The following is an 11,118-nucleotide window of genomic DNA, read 5'->3' as shown; positions in this document are numbered from 1 at the left end:
TTCACTGGATGTCAATAACTTTGACCCTCTGAACTTGACCTTGGAGTGGGGCCTACTTTTTAAATACTTTAACCTTCGCCATAATTTTTCAACGGTAAGGGCTTTTATACTTCGAATATGTAATACTTGTAACAAGACCTGATTTATGAAGCAAACAACTTTGACCCTTTGACCCTGGAGTTTGACCTACCTTTCAAAACCTTATGCTTGGTCATAACCTTTTCACGGTAAGGGCTAGGAATTTCATACTTCACATATGTTATCCTTGTGAGAAGTACTTTCATTGGAACTTTGACCCTTTGACCTTGACCATAGAGTTTGACTAAAAAACAAATCTTGACCATAATGTTGAAGGGTTAGGGCTTTCATACTTCACTTATTTAATCCTTGTTACAAGACCTTTCATTGGATATCAAGAACTTTGACCTTGACCTTGGAGTTTGACCTACTCTTTAAAAACTTTAACCTTAGCCAAAACTTTTGAATAGTTAGGGCTAGGGATTTCATACTTCACATATGTAATCCTTGTGAGAAGAACTTTCATTGGATATCAAGAACTTTGACCTTTGGCATTGACCTTGGGGTTTTGACTTACTTTCTTTAAAAAAATAAACCTTGACCATAACTTTGAAGGGTTAGGGCTAGGGCTTTCTTACTTCAAATATTTAATCCTTGTGACATGACCTTTCATCGGATATCAAGAACTTTGACCCCCTGACCTTGGAGTTTGGCCTACTTTTAAAAAACGTTAACCTTGGCCATAACTTTTGGATGGTAAGGGCTAGGGCTTTTATTTTTCAAATATATAATACTTGTGACAAGACCTTTCTCATGAAACCAACAACTTTGACCCTTTGACCTTGGTTTTTGACCTACCTTTCAAAAACTTATCCTTGGCCTTAACTTTTGAACAGGTGATGCTAGGGCTTTCATATTTCACAATCGTATTTCTTGTGAGAAGACTCTACTTTGGGTGCCAACATACTAATTTGCATTTAAGAGAAGTTTAATCTTCATTATATTGCCATACGGGGTCATCAGTGTTTCAAAGAAATCATAGCATGCTCGGGAATATCTTGTCACAGGTAATGCACATGTCAAATATGAAAGCCTTATCTCTTCTCAATCAAAAGTTATAAGGAAAAATTCACATTTTCTAAAACTAGGTCAAACTTCAAGGACAAGGACACAAGAATAAAAAAAATCATAGTGCATATAGAAAGGTTTTGTCACAAGCAATCAACAGATTTAATAAGAAAGCCCAATGTCTTCACATTCAAAAGACAAAAGACCAGGGTTCAAGTTTTTGAAAAATAGGTCAAACCTCAAAGTCAAGGTCACAGGGTTAAAAATCATAGTGTGCTTAGAAAGGTTTTGCCATAGGCAATATACAGGTTTAGCATGAAAGCCCCATCTCTTCTCATTCAATAGTCATGACCAATTTTAAGACTTTATTTTTTAAAAGTAGGTCAAACTTCAAGATCGAGGTCATGAGGTCAGAAAATCATAGTGTATTTAGAAAGGTCTTGTCACAGGCAATAAACAGTTCTAATATGAAAGCACTATATGTTCTCATTCAAAAGTTATGACCAAGGTTAAAGTTTTTGAAAAGTAGCTCAAACTTCAATGTCAAGGTCACAAGGTCAAAAATCATAAAGTATTTAGAAAGGTATTGTCACAGGTGATATACAAGTGAAATATGAAAGCCCTATCTCTTCTCATTCAAAAGTTATGGCCAATTCAATGTAATGTTTAATTTTTTAAAAGTAGGTCAAACTTCAATGTCAAGGTCATGGGATAAAAAAATCATAAAGTTTTTAGAAAGATTTTGTCACAGGTAATATAAATGTGTAATATGAAAGTCTATCTCTTCTCATTCAAAAGATATGACCAAGGTTAAACTTTTTGTGACGGATGGACAGACAGACAGACAGATGAATGAGATTTAATGCCCCCCTGCTTTCACAAAAGAGGGGGACAAAAATGCAAAGACACTCCAGCAGTTCTTAATTACCTCATTGTTCAACATACGATAAAGGGAACAATTTTATGGCTACTTTGGCTAAGAGGATAGCAATATTCATGGTATCCAACAGTTACATACTAGTATATATTGCTGTACAGAAAGGAGCTCAGTTCTGGGGGAGGGGGTAGATGTATGGAACATTCAAGTATTCCAACACAAATCAGAGAGGCAAATCCACTTTGTCATGAAAATATGAGGCAAGGATAGCAGGAACCAGGAGCCATGAGTTCTATGACCTATACCTGTGTACAGCCGCACATGGTCTACATGAATACGGTGTACTTGTGTACAACGTGCAGTTGCCATAAGAGGAATCAATGAAAATCACTCATGTAACCTAAACCTTAGTGTTCTGTTCTATACTTTTTGATATTTCTTAGAAGTACAGACAAGTAGGTAGATCTACATCAAGATTTAAACTGAGTATTAGACTTCTTGATCCCTGACCACTCTCTTTCTTTTCCTCTTGGGCAACATAGCTTCATCTATCAGCTTAGTTTGTTGTATTATACTCAGGTGCCCATTAAGGCTCGTTGGCCTCTTGCTTGTGTCATCATCAGAAAAGGTTCCAGAGTTGTCAATTGATGCATGACAACAAACAGGGGCAGATATTACAGTCAAAGAAAAACTTATCTGCAGAACTCAGACAAATAAAGCATTATCAGTAGCAGAGAGCTACAGTTCTATAGATAAGCACAATTAAAAACTTCATTACAGTAACACTTGGATACATATATATATATAAACTAACTCTTGGGGACTTGTGAATATACATGTACCTCACTATACCTATAATTTGTTATATCTCGTATTTAATAAACTTCTAACAAATTTGCAATACACATTTTCCTTGAAGCATATGACTGCAAAAATGTGTCTAGGTGAGTACTAAAAATAAAAAAAATTTGGAGAACTCAAAATTTTAGGTGAGAAATTAATGTCTGTTTAATACTTAAAATATTTAATTAAATTAAAAATTTCATGAAAAAGATATATTTTTCCTTATTTATAAAAAATAATATTTTAACAAGAGATGTTTGTAAAACACTTATGCCCCCCTCCCTCCAAATTGGAATTTTTCTAAATCCCAAAGGGCATAACTCTGTCAAAAATGGCGCGATTGTACCCAAAACAGAACTTGACCAACATATTTATCTGAGAAATCTGTATACCAAATTTCATCTTGGTATGTGCAACCTCTGCAAAGAAAATAAATGGAAACTGCAAATAATTGGAATTTTTCTAAGTCCAAGGGACATAACTCTGTCAAAAATGGTGTGATCGTACCTAAAACAGAACTTGACCAAGATATTCATGTGATATTGACCAAGATATTTATGTGATATATCTGTATACCAAATTTCATTTCAGTATGTGCAACAGTTGCGAAGAAAATGAACGGAAACTAAATGGACCGACAGACAGCACCAAAGCAATATGCCCTCCCTTCTTCGAAGGGGGGCATAAAAATTGTACAAGACCACTTCCTCTTAAAGGTACATTTTTTTTTTTTTTTTTGGCATTTCAATTAGCCAAGTCACAATTAGTAGCTGTGGAGAAATTAAAAACTAGGAGAACCTTTTAGTATTTTTTTATTTGAAAGAAAAATCCTTTGCTAAAGTTGACTATTCACAAATGACGAATAATTCAATGACTTTTCATTTCTCTATGAAAGTTGACTCTATTCACAAAAATATTTACAGAGTTAAGTCCCTTACCCTGGTAAACTACATCACAAAACCTGAATCTGACAACCACTTATCTGAGCAAACACATTGTAACATTTAGAAAATGTATAAAATAAAACAGGGTCATCATTGATAGAAATTCAGGATTTATTTATCAATACATAAAAAAAAAAACATGATAAATGATATGTATCAAAACTTTTACAGCAAGGTATTTTTTTATTTTGTGGTAATTCTGCAGAATTTATATATAGTTTCCATTATCACCCCATGTGTCTTAATTAAGTACAAACCATACAGTTTTAATTAGTCCATAGCTTTTAGCAAAATAGAAAATAATAATACTGTACAAATAAAGCTTAATATGCATATCGGTGCATGATTGTTATCTATTTACTCTAGATAGCAGCTAAAACACAGTTTTTAAATTTACAACTGCTTACCATTTGAATTATTCAATATCTGTGATGTTCAATGCATTCTCATTAAATGTATCTTGAAAGAATTAAGGATTTTGTAATACATGTACTATTTAACATATAACATATTAATTAATATCAGATCTATCAATGACAACCCTATACAATGAAAGACATATAACATGACTTATCGACTTACATTACATGAAAATAAATTAACAATATCCAAATTCTGTAAACAGTTTTACAGCTTGTATAAAAACACCCAATTCTTACGAAAAGCACTTGATTAATCTAAGATACAAAACAATAAAATGTACATCAATCTTCAGATACTGCTTTATACAAGAGAATTCATGGGGAAATTTTCCTATATGAGAAAAAAATACACATACAAAAAGTAATTCCTTTCTAGATGTCAACTTGCACCAAACTAAGCTAAGTAATAACTACATAAATGCTATTTATAGAAATTTGACCATGATGAAATGAACCAATGCAAAAACAAATGCTGGAACTTTAAAAAAAAAAATTTTGGAATATTATGAGACAACTTCATTGCATTGAGAGTTGTTCACCCTCTTTAAAAATTAAAAATAATACTAGAAACAGTTGACAATAAACCATGTAATATTCAGTAAATACAAAATCATTTTCCTAATCATTATCAATTTGATAACAATTGAGCAGTCAGCTGCATTATGAACCTTTCAATTCATAAAAAAATTCTGAGCATTTTCAAGTATATTCTCCATCTCTCTGTACATATAAACAAAAAAAATTTCATCATGAAGGCAAACATTTTTAATGTAGTTCAACACATGAAATTTTATTTTTTGTTTAAATCTTGAGAATAAGGAAAAGGTCATTCCAATTTGGGACTGTGGACACTTGAAGTAAATTTTGCACATCACTGGCTGTTGATTTTGCAGTAAATTTTGCACATCACTGGCTGTTGATTTTGCACTTGCAGATCAAGATTACTAATTATATTACAATCAGTGAATGCAGTTTTCTACATAAAAATAAACTTACTCATAATAATAATTGAGCTGTACCTTGTACAAAAATATCTGAGCATTCTGGTATACCATAGGTATATTCCACACCCCTATTTATATACATGTACCAAACACTTATTTTTAAAAAATTCTGTTACAGGAGGGGAAAAGGCATACAGAAAAACATCTTACAACATTACATCTGTATTCAAATCTTAAGAGTAAGCAAAACGATCATTCCAGGCAGGACGATTATGGATAGATCTTGAAGTGGATTTTGCACTGCATGGGCGACTAACAATGCTACTGGCTACGGATTTTGCACTCCCAGGGCGAGACCTGATTGTGCTTGCATTAGATTTAGCACTACTTGGCCTTGACCTTTGACCTGTGCTTCCCATGGTAGAGCCCAGGGTTGTATTTCCGCCCACATAGGTATGGTTTGAGACAGGTGAGCTGTGCATGGCTGCTATTGGAACTCCGTGAAGCAATGTGTGCTTGTAATCTTTGAGTTGTTGCTTTCGTGATAAGCCTTTGGTGGGACCTGTGTGTTGTAGTCTTTGCAAGAATTGCTGGAAATAAAGAAAATTAATGCAATTTAAGAAATGTAGACACTATCATACTTTCAAATCTACGAAAAAATAATCATGTTCTTTTATGTTTACAGGACACTCTTACATTTGTCAAATTCTTTTACTTCTTTGACTTTTCTAATCTATTCCAGTTATAATTGAGCTAAAAAAAATCTATAAAATGTAGAACACAACATGTCTGTATGTACACATGTATATAGAGGATATTCGATGTTTTGTAGTTGAATATGGAATTTATTTCATGAGTGGGACAGGATTTTTGATATTTTCACGAGTGCGAAGCACGAGTGAAAATATCAAAAAATCCTGTCTCACGAGTGAAATAAATTCCATATTCAACTACAAAACATTGAATTTTCTGTTTATTACATTTTAAAACAAAAATCTTTGATTTTTCCTTTGCCTCTGCCCTTTTGTATTACAATGATAGGCTACATGACATCATAGTTGAGCGGTTGAGACCTTATAGCTAAGTGAGGTGAAAACACTGTAAACATGGATTTAGCAACATATTTTTGGTAATTTTTTTACAGTTTTATTCGCTGTCAGAATGGTTTATTTATTTCCATCTATCTTATGTTATGTCAAGGAAGTTTTTTTTACAACAATCTTTCTTATGGGAAGGGAAATCGAGAGTTTTCCTGCACTTCTGATATTCATCACACCGTGACAGGATATCATTTTGATATCCTTTCACACTGTGACAGGATATCATTTTTATTCAATGAATAAATTACAGTATATCACGGGTAAAAATGTAATAAATTGATTTATTTTGTACCTGTCAACCTATAGCTCTGCAAGACTGCAACTTAATTGTATTACCGGTACAATCAATCTATTCCCAGATATACCTTCCCAGTATTAAATTGTCATGTTCAGCAAATATAAACGATTGAGGCTACTCTGCAAGTTTACTCAGGTATAAATCTTTTCATAACCACTCATATAATGACACTGATGGAGTACTTATGGAATTAGTCTATTTTTCCCCAGTAGTTAAGCAACAAAGCCCATTGCATTACCATGGCAACAGGAGATGAAAACCTGTTACAGGTTTGAATAATAGCATGTCAAATCAAATACACATTGCAATAATACATGTTTTAAATATGTATGTACATGTAATATGTTTGGAACCTTCTCAATCAAGAATCAAAATGCAGTAACTATTTAATTCCCCCCTCCCTTTGATTCTACATAAATTTACTGATCTTGAGTTGACTAGAAGTTCATCGTAATATACATCGTATATATATGGTTCTAAATGTACAATTCTGTCCATTAAAGCATGTCCAATATAAAGCACTAGTATGCCTACACTAAATCAACCTAAGGACCTTCTTGATCCTTTTAAAACCTTTTTAAATCCACGGATAGACGGGTTGATATATGTTTATATCTCCCTAAAATCGATTACCACAACAGCCATACTGTTCAAATATAGTTCCTATTTACCCAGAAGTTTATATATCTTAAGTTGTCTAGCATGTCTGTAGAGTTATTGATTTAGAAATTATAAGCATGAGCAAATTTAGGCCTTTTAGGTCTATTCATCAAACTCATTTTGTATTAATGGAACAGACAATTGGTTTCCATGCTTATTTAAATTGTTCAGTCATAAATCACAGGAACTCTGTGAACCGTCCTTTTAAGAGACCTAGCAATTATTTGACAAGACTTGCTGCCATCACAGCAACAGAGATGATGTCTCAGTAAACTTGAATTGATTAATCTACTAAAAAAAAAAAAAAAGAATTCTGCAATACAAATACAAGCAATGTATGTATGCATAATGACTCAAAAAACTAGAACATTAAAATACACATTTATATTTTGTGGTTGGATAAGAACCAAATCGCATAACAAAATACATGTTCCAAAAAAAAATTTCTTTCATTAAATCCCTTAAGAGGAGCATATTTTCTATATATCAAAATTTGAATCTTCTTTTACATGTGTTTGCTTTAATGATTACATGTACTTGACTGCCTTGCTCTGTTACCAACTGTGCACTTATCAATTTATATCTTATATATATATATATATATAGGTAGTACAATGTATTCATAGTCATAATAAATAGAATCTGAGACTTTTCTGTAGAAAATGGTGAGATCATTATTTAAGTGATGAACAATTTGCAATATAGACTAAGCCCTTTCTTCAAGATTCAAAACTAATATGATATTCTTTTTTCTAAGGTGTTTAAAGTCTTTTATCTTCAGAATAAGAAATGTAAACAACAAACTTCAATTTAACTATTCACGGTAATAGTATAGATCTTTTGATCCCTTAAGCCTTTTGAAGCTAAATTTTAAACTCGATGAATTAACTTAGTAAATTGTGCAGAAATTAATACTGACAAAGCATGTACATTAAGCTATGAAGTATTATTGATTTTTGACCACTGTATTAAACAAATATAATTAGTTTTTTTACACAAGTAAATTTATATGAATAATCATAAGAAATGTAAAAGTTGTATAACAGTTAAATTATCAGTATTTCTCAATCCTTTCAATTAACAAGCAACATGCAAAAATACTGGGTATATCTGTTTTACCAACTGTTGGAAATATATATTATATTCTAAATAAAGCATACTAAATAGAACACAGGGTTAATATCAATGAGGAGTACAGATAGTTACCATGTTTTCCATTTCTATTCTCCTTTGTTCTCTTTGTCTATTAATTGCTGAGGGAGTAACGCGCTGCACACTGAGTGTAGGATCACGTGGCCCCTTCTTCTTTCCTTGATTTGGTCCTATATGCCTCATAATTTCTTTCAAAAGTCTTTGGTTTTCTTTCTCAATAAACTTTACCCTCTGAGTATCAAAAGTGAAGTTAGACTTTTCACTACTCTGGGGTTTGGGGGGCTCAAACATGACCCTCCTATTGCTCTTTATCCGTTGCTGTTTATCAATTTCTGAGACAGCTTCCATTAATATGCTCAAGTCCAGCTGCTTGCTTTGAAGTTGGACCTCACCAGAGTCATGATTAACTTGATTAGAGTATTGCACATGTCCATTGTCTAAATCTCTTGGTGATGGCAGAGGAGAAACGTCAGTCATTTCACTGTCTGAACCTGACTTACCACTAGCTGACCTTTTATCTTTCCTTTGATTTGACAGATCTTCAGATGATGGCGTTTTCTTTGTTATATTTATCCTCTCAATCCCATGTCCCCATGCTTCTTTAGATTTGTCATCAGGTCGGTTATATCTTGATCCCTTCTTCTGAGCTTTCTTTCGTTCCTCCTCGATGATTCTGCTTTCCTCACCAGAAGATTCATCTGAATAAGCACTAGAATCGCTCGAGTAACTATCTGAATCTGCTTTTCTTATACTTTTCTTTCCCTTGTTTTTAATCTGTACTCGTGATGTAGAGCCACCAGAGCTGTATGATATATCTGATTCAGATTCTATATCACTGTCAACCTCACTGCCACTCGATTCTGAACTAGAATATTTCTTTTCTTTTGCCCTGAAGCTTACGTCGCCATGTTTTTCATTGCCCTTTTCATCCGGTGGCACTTCGAAAATTCTGTTGTCCTCGTTTAACGATTCCAAAGAATCGTCAAGTTTGTTTCTAGGTGTGTCGAAAAAATCAAAATCGACCCTCTCACCTGCACTCGTTTTGATCACAGATGCCATAATGATTGATAATTTAATATTTTCACCTGTTCATCATTTCCACAGTTGTTTGATAGCAACACTGTGACGTCATTGACCGAAATCTCGCGAGAGTTAAAGCGAAATCCTGCGAAGTCGGAGAAGGCGGTAAAAATTAACATTATCATGTTTGAGCTGAATGAAATACTTTAAATATCAAATGTTGGGTGAAAGTATGCCCGTATACTTTAAATCCAATGTTATCAGACTAATTACTTATGACATTTTCTTAAATGTGCTCTTTGATAAATACACTTTCATCCACTCATTCTCTAGGCCGTATATTAGACCTCTTTTAGCTCGCCTCAATAAAGTTAGGAAAGTGTTTTGAGCAGATTTCATACAATGTTTTAACTTTTTTTCACCTAATTTTCATAATCATTGATCAGAGTTGTATCGATGATACATCAAGGCCTATATGTTTTATTCTAGAGAAGTTTTACTGACATGAAGCGTTTCAGCCAATATTTAACCAAAAAGATCAGACCAATGATTTATAGGTGCAATAGGCTATTGACCTGAATGTTTCAGATGCTGGCTCTAACCTTTAATTTCTTGCACAATGACAATGCACATATAACAAAGTTCAGACAAACATTAGGCCTAATAATTAAAGATGAAAAGACTATGTACACATAACTATTCTTTTTCTGATGAATTTCGTGGTAAAAGAATTTAAGGTTACCAGTTTCTAATACCATGGAGTCTTAAAAATAATTCAAGATTTGAAATATCCATACTAGGCTTGAAAGTGATCATCAAGAAATGATATTAAGATATTAGAAGGCATATTTACTGTACAGTAGAATAATACTTGATGTGACACATCCTTTTTTTTTCCAGATCAACAGATGCAAATATTGGAACTACAAATCTGAGGGACAGCAGGATCAGTTACATAAACCCTTGATGTTCCAGTATCAGAGATTTTTAATTACACAAGTTGTATTGCAAGTAAAGTTAACACTCTCATTGATAAGCAGCACAAAACGAAATACAAAGTCAGAATTAGTTCAAAGAAAGATCAAGTACCAGGGTAGCAGAAAAAACAATTAAAATATAAATTTAAAAATTGCATTGCAGGTTCCAAAAATATGGATAAGAGTGCCTGTACAACCCAGAAAATCAGTTTTCAAGTATTTTGCAATGAACAAAAAGCTAAATTGCAGGTGAAATACCCATTTTTGAGCAAATCTCAAATTAATCATAAAATAAAAGAGCTGTGGAAAAGAATGGATATTGCAGAAAAGCAATGTTACACCAAGACTGTATTATCACCACCTAAATTTAAGAAGAATATTCAAGTGAAGCAACAGAAAAAGTCTCAAAGCATAAAAAATTCTACAAGTATGTTAGCAACAAAAGGAATCAAAGACAGTGGGGGTAAAGTTTCACCTGTTTTAACACAGATCCAAACTGATAGCCAGACAGAAAAAAAGGGAATATCACACACTGAAAATTCTGAGGATTCCATAGATGAAACAAGGGAAGCATTGAACAAGAGAAGATGTAGCACAGACATTGTAAAAGATGTCCCAACAAATCAAGGTAGGAAAACTATTCCTTGGAAAGGACGACCAAGTATGGGTTCAACAGATCTTTGGAGTGATTCCTCCCCTCCTGATTCAAATAATAAGAAAAAGGCCAAATCAACAAAGAGTCAAATGGGTGTACATGGAATCCTGAAACCAAGCGGGTAAGTTTATTCATATCAT

General features: G+C 33.2%; 3 protein-coding genes across 4 annotated transcripts in view; 1 reads left to right on the top strand and 2 right to left on the bottom strand.

The window, feature by feature from the left end:
- LOC134251917 (zinc finger matrin-type protein 2-like) overlaps window positions 1-11,118 on the bottom strand; it is a 49,192-nt gene that overhangs the window by 21,338 nt on the left and 16,736 nt on the right. The window lies entirely within an intron of this gene.
- On the bottom strand, window positions 3,603-9,479 carry LOC134251914 (cilia- and flagella-associated protein 97-like). Its single transcript, XM_062734335.1, has 2 exons — window positions 8,381-9,479; window positions 3,603-5,706 (listed from the first exon to the last, which is right to left on the bottom strand). The coding sequence occupies exons 1-2, from the start codon at window positions 9,383-9,385 to the stop codon at window positions 5,350-5,352; spliced, it is 1,362 nt and encodes a 453-aa protein (XP_062590319.1). The 5' UTR covers window positions 9,386-9,479; the 3' UTR covers window positions 3,603-5,349.
- The window catches only part of LOC134251912 (uncharacterized), a 154,251-nt gene continuing 152,599 nt past the window's right edge, over window positions 9,467-11,118 (top strand). For both annotated transcript variants that reach the window (XM_062734334.1, XM_062734333.1), the window contains exons 1-3: window positions 9,467-9,511; window positions 10,255-10,357; window positions 10,487-11,099. In XM_062734334.1, coding sequence (XP_062590318.1) covers window positions 10,498-11,099 — 602 coding nt within the window. In that variant the 5' untranslated portion in view covers window positions 9,467-9,511; window positions 10,255-10,357; window positions 10,487-10,497. The remainder of the gene's footprint in view (window positions 9,512-10,254; window positions 10,358-10,486; window positions 11,100-11,118) is intronic.

This window comes from Saccostrea cucullata, unplaced genomic scaffold (assembly GCF_032062105.1).
Source record: "Saccostrea cucullata isolate Sc308-1 unplaced genomic scaffold, CSIRO_AGI_Scuc_v1 ctg599, whole genome shotgun sequence".
Taxonomy (NCBI): domain Eukaryota; kingdom Metazoa; phylum Mollusca; class Bivalvia; order Ostreida; family Ostreidae; genus Saccostrea; species Saccostrea cuccullata.
Note: the sequence above shows the minus strand (reverse complement) of the source record. Positions and strands in the feature narration are given on the sequence as shown.

Coding starts and splice junctions, on each gene's coding strand:
- LOC134251914 (XM_062734335.1), bottom strand. CDS start 9,385: ATGGCATCTGTGATCAAAACGAGTGCAGGTGAGAGGGTCGATTTTGAT. Junction 5,707..8,380: donor GAATAGAAATGGAAAACATG/GTAACTATCTGT, acceptor CTTTATTTCCAG/CAATTCTTGCAAAGACTACA.